Consider the following 17,376-nt stretch of genomic DNA (forward strand, 5'->3'; position numbering starts at 1 on the left):
CATTATTTAGACTGTTGTGTTTATTCATATCATGATCTGATCATAATGCTCAATATATCTCATATGCATGGGGGTATTGGGGTAATGATACAAAAGGTTTGCTAGGGTAGACCCTATTTCACTCAGACTCAGCCCCCCCGAATCAAACTTAGCCCCCCCCCCCCCCCCCCGAATCAAAATCCTGGCTACGGGCCTGACCCAGTGTGACTACTTTCAGGTGTTTTTTTAAAATAATATTTCAAAAACTATTAAAGACAATTACATGAGTAGAACACAAGTGAAACTATTATGCAATCAATAATTGTGCTCAAATTTCACAAAAATGTTTAGAATAAGATACAGAATTTGAAATAACAAATATATGTAAATTGGAATATCTAAAAATCAAAGATCAATGACCCATTCATTTTTAGAAACTACATAAAATATCTTTAATTTGGTACATAGTTATTAAAAATAGTTGATAGTTTAGGAGGAATTAAAGTATAAACTTTTAAAGCAAGCACAAATTATCATCGTTGTTATCGATATGAAAACATCAAAAACTAAACTTAAGTTTTTCTTATGGAGTTTAACCTGTGGAGTCCAATTCTGGCCCCAGTTTCAGTGGATTACATTGTCATCACATAAAAAAAATTGATTAAATGTCCACAACGTCAAAACTTGGTCACTTCCACTATGTTGGCCATTGCTGTTATTGCAATGTAAATTAGTGGAAAGGTAGGTGATGATAATGTGAATAAATTGTCAAAATTTGGTTAAGATACTGCTTGGAGTTCTGGGGGGACACTTAAAAGGTATTTTTGTTTAACCTAAAAAAATTTAGGGGTGATTTGAATCCCTAAACTTCTTCCTCTCCTTCCCTTGGCTTGGCTACAGACTTGTCTGGAACAGTATATCTTGCTTCTCATTTTGGAATTCCTCAACACATCAATACTATTGGTTGGAGACCTCAATGCTCAAATGGGCCTAAGTGACACTACGCCATTATCAAAACGTAAGACAAAACTGGGCTTTTTAGAGAGCTATGTTGTATCTTCACAAAGCCAATCAAGGTATAGTAAAGACACTGATATAAACTTTGTGAGAGTCTGTTTAAGGCTCCTTGCTAATAGACTGAGTTCCATAATAATAAATGGATTAACTGAAGGTGACTAGCCAGGGAATTTTACATACATGGCCGGGGCTAAGACAAGTACTACTGATTACACTATGTAACATGATTTTTGTTCTTTGGTTATAAATGTAATTTCAATATTAGTTCTCTCATAATCACATGGAACAGGTTTATTAAACTGCAAAAACTTTATCAATGACGGTCAAAACCCAACTCATAAAGAAACTTCACCACCTTCACCCTAAATGAGTAACATGTAAACTGGATCAGAGGACTTTAAAAAGGAATTTATACAAAACTGACAATGTGGCACAATATTTATTTATCTATTTATTTGTTTATGTGCTTACTGCCATACCTACTTATTGTATATGTTATCCTTTCCTGTAGCAAGACCTAAAGTGGCTTCCAAGGACAGAATCCAAAGACAATATTCTCTGACAAAAGTAAGGCATCCTTAGTACTTCATAATCAATTAGCTATACATATTCAAAAGACCTCAATCTCTTAGGATTTTTCAGGAGATAGAAATTGCTGGAATGAGTCAAAAGTATCCCTGTTACCCAGCTGGGATTTCACTAGTTCCCCAGTACAACAAGACCTAATCCGGGATTGAAATATGGAAACCATAGGTGGTTGTTGATGTTGCTGCCATTAATTTTAAATCACCTCTGTGTGGCAGAGTCAGTGAGAAGAATAATTGCCCTTCCATCTCCCTATGGAGTTTGAGAATTCAGATTATACAGCAGCCCCAAGCTGAAGAAGAAAAGGATCTTGGAGTCAGCGTGGGATGAAGGAGAGATGATAAAAGGGTGGGATATTAAGAAAGCCATTCTCCAGCGGGGTTGGGTCAAGGTCTTCTGGGGGCAGAAGGGGCTTCAACTGGAAACTCTGCAGGATGGTGGTGAAGGAAAAGAGGAAAAGCTCCATGCGAGCCAGTGATTCACCCAGACATATCCGTTTCCCTGAAAGAAAAAGAATAATTTGTCGGGAGGTGATGAGAGACACATCCAGCTTTTCTGATCAGATGACTCCTGAGATGGAGCCCATTCCATGTCCCCTTACCTTGTTCATAGTGTCTTTGGCTTTTTATGGACTTTCCTTTTCCAACCAATAATCTCATTGGGTCATATCTACCATATACACTCAAGTACAAGTCAATCTCTTGTATAAGTCAATGTCAAGTTTGGAGGCCCAAATTATGGAATTTTACATGACCCCTGCATTAGACAAGAATCTTTCTGTATAGCGAGGGAACGCACTAATGTTTCCCAGGAGGCCAACCATCCCTGGTCACCATGACCTTTTCCCTACCCAGGCATCAAGAAGTCCCGAATTCAGAATGTGCTTCAGCCAGAAGTCCAGGACATTATTCATTTCATGTAGGAAAACAAGGATTCCATATTATACCCCAAAAAAGCACATTTCATGAAGATCCTGGAATGGAACTCTCATAATACACGGGCCTGTTGCAAACAGTGCGGATTGCTCAAGTAGAGATGAGGATGAGAATGAGGATGAAGATAATTATATTGTTTAGCCTCCTCCTTGTGACTCGAGGTGGAATTACAGCATAAAGATATAAACAATGTAAAATTTCTTTTTTTCTTTTCTTTTTTTGAAATATTTTTTTATTTTATTTAAAGTATTAAGGGAAGGGGAAAATGGTTTGGTGTTCCAAGTAAGTTGGGAGAACAATTTTGTTAAGAACAAGTGGGGGGGGGGGGGGGGAGAAGAGAAAGAGAACGAGGGGGGGGGAAGAATATATATCTATAGATAGATAGATAGATGATAGATAGATAGATAGATAGATAGATAGATAGATATAGATATAGATGAAAAATAAAAAGAATTAGTGACTTCCATCTAATCATTTGTGCTTTTAAATTGGTTCAGGCAGTGATCTTCTATATTGTAGATAGCAAAAAAGTATATATAAAAAAGAAAACTTAAGCATTGACCCCCCCCCTCCCCTTTTGTCCATTCTTGTGATATTTCTCTTAATGGTTCTTTCTTTTTCTCATTCTTTTTGTATTCCTCCACTTATGACCAGTTTGTTTGTTTAATCAGGTTACCTGAATTTTTCTTTAATAAAAAGGTTAGTTTGTCCATGTCTTTTATCTCTCCTATTTTATTTATCTACTGGTCTAAGTCTGGTATTTCCCTGTTTCCAGAGTTACACATAGATAATCTTGGCGGCTGTTGTCATATACATAAAGAGGATGTCTTTGTTTAATTTTAAATCTGTATCAATTACTCCTAATAAGTAATATTCCATTTTTGCGGGGGTTTTTAATCTGTTGACACTCTTCATGTAGTTTAATTTCCAGTATTTTTGAGCTTTCCTACAAGTCCACCACAAATGATAGAAACTCCCTTCGTGGTCATTACACTTCCAGCAGTTCTTAGATGTATTTTTTTTTTTTTACATTAGACGTAGCTTTTTCGATGTAATGTACCACCGGTGGAACATTTTCAACCAATTTTCCTTTAGATCTGCTGCATATGTATAATTTAGTTTTTTGTTCCACATTATTTCCAAGTCTGCTAGCAGTATTGATCTTTTTAAATTCTCCGCCCATTTCAATCATACAATTTTAATTACCTCTCCTTCTATAGACCACTCTAATAATTTGTCATAAATTTTGTTATACACTTTTTTCCATTTTTAAAATTTTGTCCCAAAATTCTTCCTTACTGTTAAATCCTAATTTCTTATCCTGATTGTGATATTAATTTGTAAATAATGCAACCATGTGATGCTTGTAAATTTTCGTTTTAACTCTATTAAAAAAATTTGGACGACGGTTCATTTACATACACAAAACATTATTAAAACAAAGTTTGAGCTCAAACCTGAATATTATTTATTGAACATAACAGATTTAGGTCTGAAGAAAAATGAAGAAAAAAAATTGTTTTATTTATCGTCGGCAGCCAAAATATTGATAGCCCAGAAATGGAAAAGTAAAGAGATTCCAACTAATGAAGATTGGATAAAGAAAATAACAGATTTCAGAATTTGTGACAGATTATCAAGTCAAATGGAAGAACTCAGTAAGACCAAACAAATAAGCTGGAAGGACATGGAAGAATATTTGAAAAGCAAATTCAAACTGGACACTTAAAAGTCGATGGGTAAGAAGAGCAAGGACAGCAAGGAACAGGAAAAAGGAACAATACAACGAGATAATCACTCCTCTGCGGACTGAACGGAAGTGATGCACACATTTGTCTGACCCCCATCCCATTCTCCACCCATTCCTACCTCCCCTTTATCCCTTCTATTCTACTTCTGGGCCCCTCCCTACCTCTCTTACCCCGCCTACCCTTTATTTTATCCCCCACGGTCTGTCTAAACTTCACAACTTTCTATCACAATAATTGTTCTCCCTCTTTCACTGTAAAAGAAAATGGTATAAAAATTAAAAAAAAATTGTTTTAACTCTTCATGGGTTTTCAATGTCGTTAAGTCTTTTGTCAAGAGATCCTTGTAGGTTGGCCATTTTGACCATCCCAAAAGTCTTCTTTGATTTGCTTCAATTGGGGAAAGCCATAGCAGCGTTTTTGAGTAAAAATTCCTCTTATATATCTCCCATATTCTTAGTAATGAAGATAGTCCAAAATGATTGTCAAAATTCTTCTCTTCTTTCTCTCTTTCATACCAAATGTGCCAGCCTACTCGTAGGTTATGGCCTTCCTGCTTTAAATTCCTGTTTACCAATTTTTACTCCCTTTTCTCTTTTCATCCTCCTTAACAATGTAAAATTTCTATAGATACACACATTAAAATGTATTTTAATAAAATATATATATTAAAATGTATTTCTATGAAATACATCTTTAAATACATAGAACAGAAATCAAGCACTGCCCAAGGATGCAGATGAAATGGGCAACTAATGCTTTAAAATCTTGGAATGCAACCCACAGAGTATATGAGAAGGACCATAACCCTTACACATATATTAAACAAACCAACTATCAAGCAAGAATATAATATTCTACCTGCGGAGAATGGCACAAAGGCATCATTCTTCTTGAAGCATCCATTCTCATCCAAGAAGTTCTCTGGGTTGAAAACATTGGGGCTTTTAAACATTGTGGGGTCATGCAAAACAGTGCTGAGCAGGGGACAAACCTCCATTCCCTGAGAAAGGGAGGGAAAAGATTTATGAACTCAGAATGGCAAAAATGCAGTCCCAGAAGAGAGCATCATGTTTCTATCCACTCATGGTGCATGAGAGCCATTTAATTGTCCTATTTAAATGCTATAAACAGTCGGGTTTATCTGTGTTCGGTCAAAGGTTTAGACAATAAAAAAAACAAAATAGATAAGTAAGCAACCTAACTGTCCTACAAAAAAAGGATGAGGGTTAGAACTACAATGATTCAAAAATAGCAGCAGAAACCTAAACTGTGTTCACGGCAACCTCTGCATTCTCAAGAGTCTCATTCAAGTAGCCCATGAGAAAATGACAGAACATTTCAGACTACCTTGATTCGATTGCATCTTCACTTATTCATTGGATTCAAGGTTAACAGCATTGTAACAAGTCCTGGGCTAACATCACAAACATTCATGATCCCATAATGGGTGCATCAATGCAGTTTGACCCCACCATAACTGCCATGGAACAGAATTCCCACCTTTGGAAGTAGATAATAGTGTTCTAGACTGGTATATACTGTAGGGTGTGCACAATACCATTTTCGGGGGATTCTGACATCCCAGAAGCGACCACCCCCCTCCCGGAAATAGGATGGGTCAGAGGGAGAAGATTAGTGTGGCAATAATGGGGCACGTGGTGGCTGAATCCTGCTGCCACATGAGAAGAGCAGCTGTGGATGCACAGGTTTCTCCCCATTAGTCTTGCCAGAACCAATCAGAATAAGAAAGCAGAATGGATGTCCCACTGAGAGCAGGGATTCTTGCCTTCTCTCTCTCTAACTTCATGGCTCAGCAAAACACATTAACCACGAACTCTGTAACATACTCAATGGCCAGTCATGTCCCTTTTTGCAAGATGTACTGGACAGTTGGATTTCCTGTTTCTGAGTTCCAGTAACCCAATTGCTCTTCCTGGTAACAGTTGGGTTTCAGATGATCAGGTTCAAAATCAAGTACTCATCCTGTGCTAAGACACAGTCATCTACACATTTGTTTGCTTTTAAAATCCCCCAGTTTCACTACTATCTTCCCAATCAGCTTACTTCAATTACTGCAAACTTTAATCATCTTTGGACATCTTGGCCACACTCTGATGTTGCTTGGGCTGCATGTATCCCATTTTCCTCCCATAAAACATTGGAAGGTGTGATGTTGACTACTGCTTTCAGTTTCAAGTTAACTGGTCTCCCTTTATCTTTCCTGGTTACTCCATGACTGTACCTTAGGGATGAAGTATCCTCTGAATTCAGTGTCACAAGTAACCATGTGGGCCACACTCATAGGTCCGAGATCGCTCACTCTCTGTACTTCATGGATGACAGCATCCGTATATGGCATCTGTCTCCGGTCTTCATTGTTTGGGATGCGATTATGGCCAATCACTCGATCTATTTCCTCATACACTTTTGCTGTTAAATATATACATAGAATTAACTCCTTGGGTTTCTGACTCTCAAAGGCAAATGAGATTTTACTACGAACATGACTAAAGAGAGGTATGAAATCTCTGCGCATTCATGTAGAAACGTCAACATCATATCCTAACCAACAGCCTGCATGGCCTGATTGTGGTTTTGTAACTTCCTTCACTTTAAATATATAGTCCTTTCTCAGTCTCCTGACTGGGTAACTTTAACCTTGTAGTTTCTTCGCCTTAACAATAAGTTAACTGTGAATTTATTACTCAAATAACACTTTTCTCCTCAGCCCCACTGACTGACACTTAAGCGCAGTTTCTCCTTTTATCCAGTTCAGCTCTGCCACTGAAGTCACAATATAATAATATTGGGAATTTCTTTTCCTTAGCTCACATGCTTATTTTCTAATTCAGGACTGATTCATTTAGCACTCCAAATATCAAGGCTGAAGATCCAGTTCTAACACACCTAGAACCAACCTTCCTTTTGCTCGCCTGGCTAAAGACTTAAATTCCTTGGTCCAGCTCTAACATTGCCGGAACTAACCTTTCATTTAGCAAACCTGTCTAAAGACTGGCTAATATTTTTAAAATGTGCACTCTTGTTGGCAGTTAGCTCCACCCCTAACTCTGCTGAAATTGATTCATTTCTATTGCAGGCTTTGTTACTATGGCAACGCATCAATCAAGTAACTATAGCTAAGGCTGGTCTGCACTTACCATATACTAACATTAATAAACATATTCAAAATTTATATTATAATTAGATATTTCATTACAAAAGCCATACAACAAGGAGAAAATGAAATATATCTCCTTTCCTTCCTTCCCTCTCTTTTAACTCCAACGGTTCTTGCAAAAAAAGAGTTTGCAAAATAGGCAACTCCGGCCTGGGAGGACAAATGAAGGAGTGAATGAGGTTTTGGAAAAGAAAGCACACTGTTAAGGGATGGGGAGAGAGAAATACATCATATACTGCAAGCAATGGCTGCGGTAATTCTCTCACACTTGCAGTTTCTCAAGTCGCTCCTGACATGACAAAAAAAAAGTAAATGATACTGCTGCCCAGCTTGACCCCATTATAAGACGAGGGAGGATGTTTCAGACCAAAAAGCTCAGCTGGTTTTCAAGTATATACCATACTATAAAGCTATAATTGACTAAATACATTGTTGTAGAACACATGAAGACAGAAGGCTTATATTCAAATGTATGTGAAAAAGTGGAGGTAGGATGAAATTTAACCATGAATTTGACCAGAAGTTGAACATCAAATTATCCTGGAGAACCTAGACATTCCTTAAAAAGCATTCTATGTAGGAATCTCTGTGTCTTCCAGTACGATTCAATGTCTGGCAGAGTTTAATCATGGAGTTGCCCTGGAGAAACTAAAGATTCATAGAAACAACCAATAATCAAGTCCATGAAGGTCAATATAGAAAGAGTGTTTTTCTACGGAGGTAGGAAAAAACCCAAAGACATTTTGATCCAATTTACAAGGGAGGCAATGAAGGAGAGGATGTATAATCAGCTTTGGAAAATAAAATACCTTACCTTGGCAGGTAAAAAGGTCTGGCCTCTCCTGGATCTATCATCAGAGACATTGGATAAAAGAGCACAAATGAAGGAAATTACAAGAGTCCTGGAGGAGAAGAACCAGCGCTATACTTGGGCTTTTCCAGCTACCCTGATTGTCTACAAAGATGGTAGATTATTTAAAGCTACAGATTTGGCTAGTGGAAAGACCATGCTTAGACTTCTGAGATTTTGTACAGAAGAGCAGATAAGAGCAATCTGTGCATATTGCAAAATAAAAGAAAATATCAATATGGTTAAGAGAGAAGATACCGCCTATGAAAAAGATAATAAGAGAAAAGGGGGAAGGAAAGAAGGCACAGGCTAGCAAAATATATACAATGCTAATAGAGGCTGATGGATGTACAATACGGGATTTGAAAAGTATGTGGGAAATGGAGTTACAAATCTCTGAACAAGAAATGAGAAATGGGGTAGAGACAATAGGGATGGAAAGGAATACCAAAGTACGAGAAATGAGGAGGAAAATATTGCACAAATGGTATCGTACACCCTGCCAATTAGCATACTACTATAAAAAGGGGAGTAGTCAGTGCTGGCATGGATGCCATCAGAAAGGGCGGTTTATGCACATGATATGGGAATGTGAATATGTACAATATTTTTGGCAGAGTACACAAAATGAGTCAAATCAAATACTAGGAAATGAGTGGGTCATAACAAAGGAAAAAGCGGTATTAGGGAAAAGAGAGGAAACGGGAAATAAAAGGGAAATAAAAGAAGCAATTATAGAATGTGCACAAGCAGTAATAGTATTAGGGTGGAAAAATAAATCAAAATGGACAGTAAATAAATGGTACCAATATATGGTGGAGCAAATGGAATTTGAAATGATGAATGTAAAATTAAATGACTTTAAAAAATATATAATGAATATGTGAAAGAAAATAATCCTCGTGTTAGTGGTGGGAATTGTAAATGTTTTGTGTGTGCATCATATGTATTTTTTGTATTGTAAAAATAAAAATTCGTTTTAAAAAGTCCATGAAGATTAAACCTGCCCATGAGGGACAAATTGTGTCATACAACAATAACAACAATACCTTGTACTTCAGGATATTTCATCAAAAACAGGAAGCCATATCTTAGGGTTGAACTGACCGTCTCTGTTCCAGCAAAGAAAAGTGTAAAGATGGTCTGTTCCAAATTCTTATCATTAAATTCACTAAGTGGATTGCCTTTTTCCTGGAAGTAGGAAAGATGAAGAAATCACATTATGATTCCAAGGTGAACCACTGGCTGACCTCTCCCCTTCAGAAACCAACAAGGTACCTTTTCCATCTGGATGAGGAAGCAATCAATAAAGTCACGTGGGAAGTTAGAGTCAAGGGTCTCTTGGTTCTTCTTCACTCTCTTGCCAATGAAGCGTGAAAAATATGACATAATGTCACAGACCCTGGTGTGGGGCCCTGGGAAGTACTTCAGAAAAGTTGGAAACATGTCAAAGAGCTGCATGAGGAGAGAAACAAAGTTTAGTGGGGTTCCAAATTCCACCCTAGTATCAGTCACATTTCTTTAGTTTGCTTTGGAAGGATTTCTGGAGCTAGAAACAAAGGAGGTATTCAATATCAAAAGAGCACCTGATTTCAGGGCCGGATATGACCTTATAGTAGATGAGAAGTAAAGTACCTCAGGATAATATTGAAGACCAATAATTCTCTAAGCAGCTAAACATTTTAACGAAGTGAGTAACATTCAGGAACCTGGGACCACGTTGAGCTCACTTCCCAGAAGAAATTGTGTATCATCCTCATAAGGGCCTGGAATTCCTCATCCTCATAGTCAAAGCGCTCCCCAAACACAATGCAGCAAATGATATTGGAGACTGCACAGCCAAGAAAGTAGGTGGGCTCTATAGGTTTTCCTGCAACAAAACAGCAAAACAAAAACAAATAATGGAGATCCAGTCTACAGAAGGCACTTTTGGTTCCGAGATGCACATTACATGCATTACATGTCAGATATAGGGAGCAGTATTCCTTCTTTTAGGATTAAGCTACAGTAGAGTCTTGTTTATCCAACATAAACAGGCTGGCAGAATGTTGGATAAGCGAAAATGTTGGACAATAAGGAGGGATTAAGGAAAAGACTATTAAACGTCAAATTACATTATGATTTTACAAATAAAACACCAGAACATCATGTTTTACAACAAATCAACAGAAAAAGCAGTTCAATACACAGTAAAGTTATGTAGTAATTACTGTATTTATGAATTTAGCACCAAAACAGACAAGGGTTCTTTCTTTCTCCCACCCTGGACATTATTCCGGGTGGAAGGCAGATTTCATTGGGTAATACAAAACATTGGATGAGTGAAGGTTGAATAAGTGAGACTCAATGTAGTTTCACTCAACAGAATGAATTCAACCTGCTTGGCAACTCGCTTACCCTTCATCTTACGAAATTCCTCCAACAGAATTTGCGCCTCTTCTTGGATACGCTTCTCAATAGACTTTTTCCCCATCCCAAAACTCTTCAAGACAGTGATGGAGAATCTGCGCAGTTGCTTCCAGCGTTCTCCATTGGAAAAGCACACACCTGAGGGGAAAAAGGAAAGAAATCATAGGACAAGCAGAAGAAAGAGTTTTAACCATTCTTGCAAAGTCGACAGGAGTGCCTCACCATATTCTCCAACAACCATCTCAAAAGTAGGCTTGGTAAACCTTCCACAGAACTCTTCTGCCTTGTCTATTAGAGCCTCCTTCACAGCTTGATGTCCACACAAGACCAGAACTGGACGTGATCCCAAATAAACTGTGAAAACAGGGCCATATTTTTTGTGCAGCTGTAGGAGAAATAAACGTTTCACTTCTGGCACTATCTTTGTGATTAGGCAGACATTTTGGAATGGTGTCATTTGAAGTGGATGAATTTGTGGTCAAGGAGCACATTTCATTTCACATTGTATTGCAATAGATTTTACAAGTACTTCCAAAAGGAAAGTACTTCACACTCAAGATCATATATCTCCCTCTGTAATGGGAAATCTCTGGAAAGGCAGGGGAAATTGTCAAAACTACAGACTACAGAACAAATTGCAATCCTTTCTGTTTTTGCCAAGTGCAGCTAAATGAGGGAGGAAGGCTACTGCTATACAAATACCTCATTCAGAACTATTTATTCAAGGAAGACATTAAAGAAGAATGAACATAATTGCATTTGAGCAACAGGAGTTTGTATAGAACAAAACAAGCTTTCAGGTTTTGTTAAACTCCTCATGGAAGTGTTTGAGAAAGCAGCACTTTCTATACCCAATGGAGAATGTATCCATTCTGAATGTATTTTACATCTTCACCACAGTCTAACTTCAATGCTCCATCACACGTAATGCTGGGACTAAGGGTGTACATCTACATTATAGACTAAGGGTGTACATCTACATTATAGACTAAGGGTGTATCTACATTATAAAAATCGTGGAGTAATGGTGTATCTACATTATAGAAATCATGCAGCTTGACATGCAGGAATATCTACAAGCGTAGTTGTGGAAAATCGTAAAGATAAAGATAATCATAAAATCTATAGCCAATGCAAGAGAAAGAATGGCAATGGAAGGAAACTAATGAGACTACTCAATGCCTCAGTGAATCTTTATAATTTTTCTATTACATCCAAAATGCCCAAGTTAAATTTCAAGGTGCAATCACAAACCATGATAAGAGATTTCTTTCTAATATATATATATATATAGAAAGAAAAAGGCAAATAATTTAATAGTCTAACAGTTTTCATGACTTTACTTCTTTCTACAAACTGTCCTTTCTGACCATTAAACAAATTACAAGGTCTTTTTGGCCATAAAATGTAAGAGTTCAAAAAAAATGTTCATACCTTGAGAAGAGATTTTAAGGTTTCTCCTGACTTGATCTGCAGGAAATTCCCAATCAGGGGCAGGGGAGTGGGTCCCGGAGGAAGCCTTCCCTTGTGCAATCGTTTCCTCTTAGAAGATATGAGCAAATGGCAAGTAACACAGATAACAAGGAGGAGGGTGACCACACCAGCCCATTCCATGGTGCAGATAGTCCGCTGTCCTTCTCTTTCGGCAGAGTGTAGAACTAGTCTCTTCTGGCTGGGGCTCCATGGCCTTTTATAGGGACTGCTTGGACACTGCCTTCTGGGTTACATAACTGCACAGAGCAAAAATGTTGCATCTTAGACCATGACACTGGGAAACAATACTGTTTATTAGATTCATGGGCTCCTGTGATGTCTTCCAACTCTATGATTCTATTATAGTTTCTTCCTTGAAGACTCTGTTCTGTGGATATGTTCCTACAGGTATTCTAAGAGGTCTTAGATGTCTTAACTTTTGTATCAGCTGTAAAGCAATTTAGGAGTTACTTACTGTATATAGTGCCACGCATAGCCACAGGGTCTGCGTCCATGGGTTCAATCAACCACCACTTTAAAATATTCAAAAAGTAAACCTTTATTTTGGTAATATATAGGCATTCCCTGTTATTGCCTTCTGCCATTTCACAGATCCTCAGGCTCTTTTTGGCATTTGATTAAATTCTTCACCATTTTGTATAACAGGGACCAGTTTTCTTCATCATTGTACATAACAAGATTTGAGCATCCCAGGAATTTGGTTTTTAAGAGGTGCAGGGGTGGCTGCAGCGAAACCATGACAGACACAGAAGGCCCAATGTCTATACCTAATAATGGAAAATCCAAGGTGAAAATAATATGAATATGAATAATAAAAGTAAATTCACAAATTGAAAGCATCTGTCCAATTATTTTTATTATTATTATTATTATTATTATTATTATTGTAATAGTAGTAGTAGTAGTAGTAGTAGATTTTTTCTTGTTATGTTTCTTTCTACCCCATTTTATCTCTCCTGAAAGAGACTTATCTCTCATGAAAGAGATTTGGAATTAAAAGTATGACCACACAATTTAAAATTTACAAATATGCAAACATTAAACATAACAGTATTAAAATTCACAGTTAAAATTCATAAAAATGTATTTATTTATTTATTTACAGTATTTATATTCCGCCCTTCTCAGCCCGAAGGGAACTCATGGCGGATCACAATACACATATACATGGCAAACATTCAATGCCGTTTTTGACATACAAGACATACAGACAGACAGAGGCCATTCATCAAATCTTCCACCAGATCCGGAGGTTGCTCGATTCGGCCACGGGGGAGCTGTTGCTTTGTCAACTATGATGCCGAGCCTAAAAACTAAAAACTACAGCACTCCCTGACTTGGTCTTTAAAACCTTCGTTAAAAGTCTGTCTGAATAAAAAGGCTTTAGCCTGCTGCCAGAAGGACAGCAGGGAGGGGGCTATTTTGGCGTCCCTGGAAAGAAGGGAGTTCTAGAGTTGAGGTGCATTTGCCACCAAGAAGGAAGGCCTGCTCTCATCAACTGAGCTTGAGATGGACGTGGGACTGAGAGATGGGCGTCTCCGGAAAATCTCATGGCAGGTTCGTACAAGGAGATGTGGTCAGTCACATAGCCTGGACCTGAGAGAAGGAATGCAAATCAAGGAGGCAGTCCAATGCCTCAGTGAATCTTGAAGATCTCTTTAGATTTCACACTATCTCTGCGTGCCCAGAATATGTTTCCAACTAGCAATCACTTACCTTGAGAAGAGTTGAAGGTTGCTGATAACTTCATCAGTAGAAATTTCCAAACAGGGGCCGGGGAGTGGATCCCTAAGGAAGAATCTGTGTGATAATTTCATCATAGCTGATGGAATAATAAGAGAGAAAAGGTAGATGACAAAAAAAAAACTAGGATGCAGAACAATGACTTCAAACTACAGGAAAGGAGATTCCACCTGAACACTAGGAAGAACTTCCTGACTGTGAGAGCCGTTCAGCAGTGGAACTCTCTGCCCCGGAGTGTGGTGGAGACTCTTTATTTGGAGGCTTTTAAGCAAAGACTGGATGGCCATCTGTCGGGGGTGCTTTTAATGTGATTTTCCTGCTTCTTGGCAGAATGGGGTTGGACTGGATGGCCCAAGAGGTCTCTTCCAACTCTATGATTCTATGTTGCTATGAACACTTCAAAGGTATTATCAGTCAAATATGTTGTTATTCAGCTTTCTCCTGTATCTGAGGAATGTGACACAACCTGATTGTTCTTGGCTTTCCCACTGTGACATCTAAATCCTGCTATGCAGACAACCATTGAATATAGGATGCATGACTGACAAGGATCAGTTATTAGTGAAAGTTATCCATTGTCAACGATGGTCAAACATTCAACTAGTAAAGTAGCAACACCTTCAAATGTTTTACAAGATAGGAATAAGGAATATATCCTATGCTGCTCTCAGAGCAGATGAGAACAATGATCTTCTAAATGTGAGGATAGATTGAAAAGACAACGTGTCAGTGGCAGGGGAGTGGGACATGGCACGAGCCACCCCTAGTGTGGTATCTTCTTCATAGTTGATGAGATGAGAAGGTAGGAAAGATAGATAGCAAGAAAGGATGTAATGATGCAGAAGCAAAAATACTGACTTCTCTGCCTGTGAGACAGAAGTCAAATTTGCTCAAATTTGCTTACACGGTGCTATTGGATACATAGGAGATATAGATTTATAGCTCATTGTTTCTGCAGATAAAAGGCTTAGTTTTTTGGATCATAGGAATGAAGATCCAAGGCCACTATGAAATGCTAAACTACAATGCAGTTCTTTAAATACAGAGCATCTATTAGACCTCAGTGCAGATATTCAAAGTGCTGGCGTTGGCCTTTAAAGCCCTAAACAGTTCCGGCCCAAATTACCTATCTGACCGCATCTCTGCCTATGAACCCACCAGGGCTTTGAGATCTTCCGGGGAGGCCCTGCTCTCGATCCCGCCTACTTCTCAAGCACGCTTGGCGGGGACGAGAGATAGGGCCTTCTCGGTGGTGGCCCCTCGGCTGTGGGACGCCCTTCCCACAAACATTAGGCTAGCACCATCTCTAATGGCATTCCGTAAAAAAGTTAAGACCTGGTTGTTTGAGCAGGCGTTCGAATAGTTAGTGCAATAATTGATAATGAACATAGGAATGGAAAATGGTTGACGAGTCTGGATTATGTTTTTGTGGATGAGATGATAGTGATTAGTTATTGTAATAAGTGTTTATTAATTGTGTGCTGCGCGGGATTGTTAACTGTTTTATATCTGGCATTGAATTTCTGCTGTTCTTGTTGGTTGTGAACCGCCGTGAGTCGCCTTCGGGCTGAGAACAGCGGTATATAAGTTAAGTAAATAAATAAATAAATAAATATGCTAGATTGTGTTGTGTTGGAATTACAGCAGGATTTACATAGAGAAACAACTACCTTGTAAAACTTTTGGATATTGCAGATCAGCTCAAGTCCACTTGGCTTCTTGTTACACCATACAATTCTCCTAACATCCTCCTCTCATGGCACACAGCCCAACACTTGTGTTAGATTGCAACATTGCAAGTTTCTCAGATAGGAATTGGATACAAAGGTCGAGATCCTATCCAGTGCCAGTGGACCATCCTACTTTCATCAGTGTATGTAATGCTGAAAGTACACAGAGCTAAGATTGTTCTTATTCCAGGAATGCACAATCCAACGTGACTACTTTCAGGTGTTTTTTAAAAAATAATATTTCAAAAACTATTAAAGACAATTACATGAGTAGAACACAAGTGAAACTATTATGCAATCAATAATTGTGCTCAAATTTCACAAAAATGTTGATTAGAATAAGAGATACAGAATTTGAAATAACAAATATATGTAAATTGGAATATCTAAAAATCAAAGATCAATGACCCATTCATTTTTAGAAACTACATAAAATATCTTTAATTTGGTACATAGTTATTAAGAAATAGTTGATAGTTTAGGAGGAATTAAAGTATAAACTTTTAAAGCAAGCACAAATCATCATCGTTGTTATCGATATGAAAACATCAAAAACTAAACTTAAGTTTTTCTTATGGAGTTTAACCTGTGGAGTCCAATTCTGGCCTCAGTTTCAGTGGATTACGTTGTCATCACATCAAAAAAATTGATTAAATGTCTACAATGTCAAAACTTGGTCACTTCCACTATGTTGGCCATTGCTATTATTGCAATGTAAATTAGTGGAAAGGTAGGTGATGATAATGTGAATAAACTGCTTGGAGTTCTGGTATTTTTGTTTAACCTGAAGATTTTTAGGGGTGGTTTGAACCCCTAAACTTCTCCCCCTCCTTCCCTTGGCTTGGCTACAGACTTGTCTGGAACAGTATATCTTGCTTCTCATTTTGGAATTCCTCAACGCATCGGTACTATTGGTTGGAGACCTGAATGCTCAAATGGGCCTAAGTGACACTACGCCGTAATCCAAATGTAAGACAAAACTGGGCTTTTTAGAGAGCTATGTTGTATGTTTACAAAGCAAATCAAGGCATAGTAAAGACGTTGATGTAAACTTTGTGAGAGTCTGTTTAAGGCTCCTTGCTTATAGACTGAGTTCCATAATAATAAATGGATTAACTGAAGGTGACTAGCCAGGGAATTTTACATACATGGCCGGGGCTAAGACAAGTACTACTGATTACACTATGTAACATGATTTTTGTTCTTTGGTTATAAATGTAATTTCAATATTAGTTCTGTCATAATCACATGGAACAGGTTTATTAAATTGTAAACACTTTATCAATGACGATCAAAACCCAACTCATAAAGAAACTTCACCACCTTCACCTTAAATGAGTAACATGATGTGAACTGGATCAGAGGATCAGAAGACTTTAAAAAGGAATATCCTGCATTTTATACAAAGCTGACAATGTGGCACAATATTTATTTATCTATTTATTTGTTTATGGGCTTACTGCCATACCTACTTATTTTATATGTCATCTTTTCCTGCAGCAAGACCTAAGGTGGCTTTCAAGGACAGAATCCAAAGACAATATTCTCTGGCAAAAGTAAGGTTGCAGCCACGCAAATAAGAAATTACTCCAAGGCTTAGGGATTGGTAACATATACATTGATGAAATGTTACCCAAAACCAATTGCAATTAGTAATGTAGAAATACTGGTGATTTGAGTCTGAGGTCTGGGTAAAGTACATCCC

General features: G+C 37.9%; 1 protein-coding gene across 1 annotated transcript; it reads right to left on the bottom strand.

Annotated features, from left to right (window-relative positions):
- Nucleotides 1-1,524: 1,524 nt before the first annotated feature.
- LOC137095666 (cytochrome P450 2G1-like) lies at nt 1,525-10,768 on the bottom strand. The gene is made up of 7 exons (XM_067462432.1): nt 10,693-10,768; nt 10,026-10,165; nt 9,574-9,750; nt 9,345-9,486; nt 6,510-6,697; nt 5,126-5,267; nt 1,525-2,082 (listed from the first exon to the last, which is right to left on the bottom strand). Exons 1-7 carry the CDS (start codon nt 10,766-10,768, stop codon nt 1,898-1,900), a joined length of 1,050 nt encoding a protein of 349 aa, XP_067318533.1. The 3' UTR covers nt 1,525-1,897.
- Between the last annotated feature and the right edge of the window lie 6,608 nt (nt 10,769-17,376).

Source organism: Anolis sagrei, chromosome Y (genome assembly GCF_037176765.1).
Source record: "Anolis sagrei isolate rAnoSag1 chromosome Y, rAnoSag1.mat, whole genome shotgun sequence".
NCBI classification, from domain to species: Eukaryota; Metazoa; Chordata; class Lepidosauria; order Squamata; family Dactyloidae; genus Anolis; species Anolis sagrei.

Excerpts from the sequence above, each read along its gene's own strand:
- LOC137095666 (XM_067462432.1), bottom strand. The coding sequence starts at position 10,768 with ATGGGGAAAAAGTCTATTGAGAAGCGTATCCAAGAAGAGGCGCAAATT. Across the intron at positions 9,751-10,025 it reads TACACAATTTCTTCTGGGAA|CTCTTTGACATGTTTCCAAC; the intron begins GTGAGCTCAACG and ends CTCCTCATGCAG. Across the intron at positions 6,698-9,344 it reads GAAATATCCTGAAGTACAAG|CAAAAGTGTATGAGGAAATA; the intron begins GTATTGTTGTTA and ends TATATTTAACAG.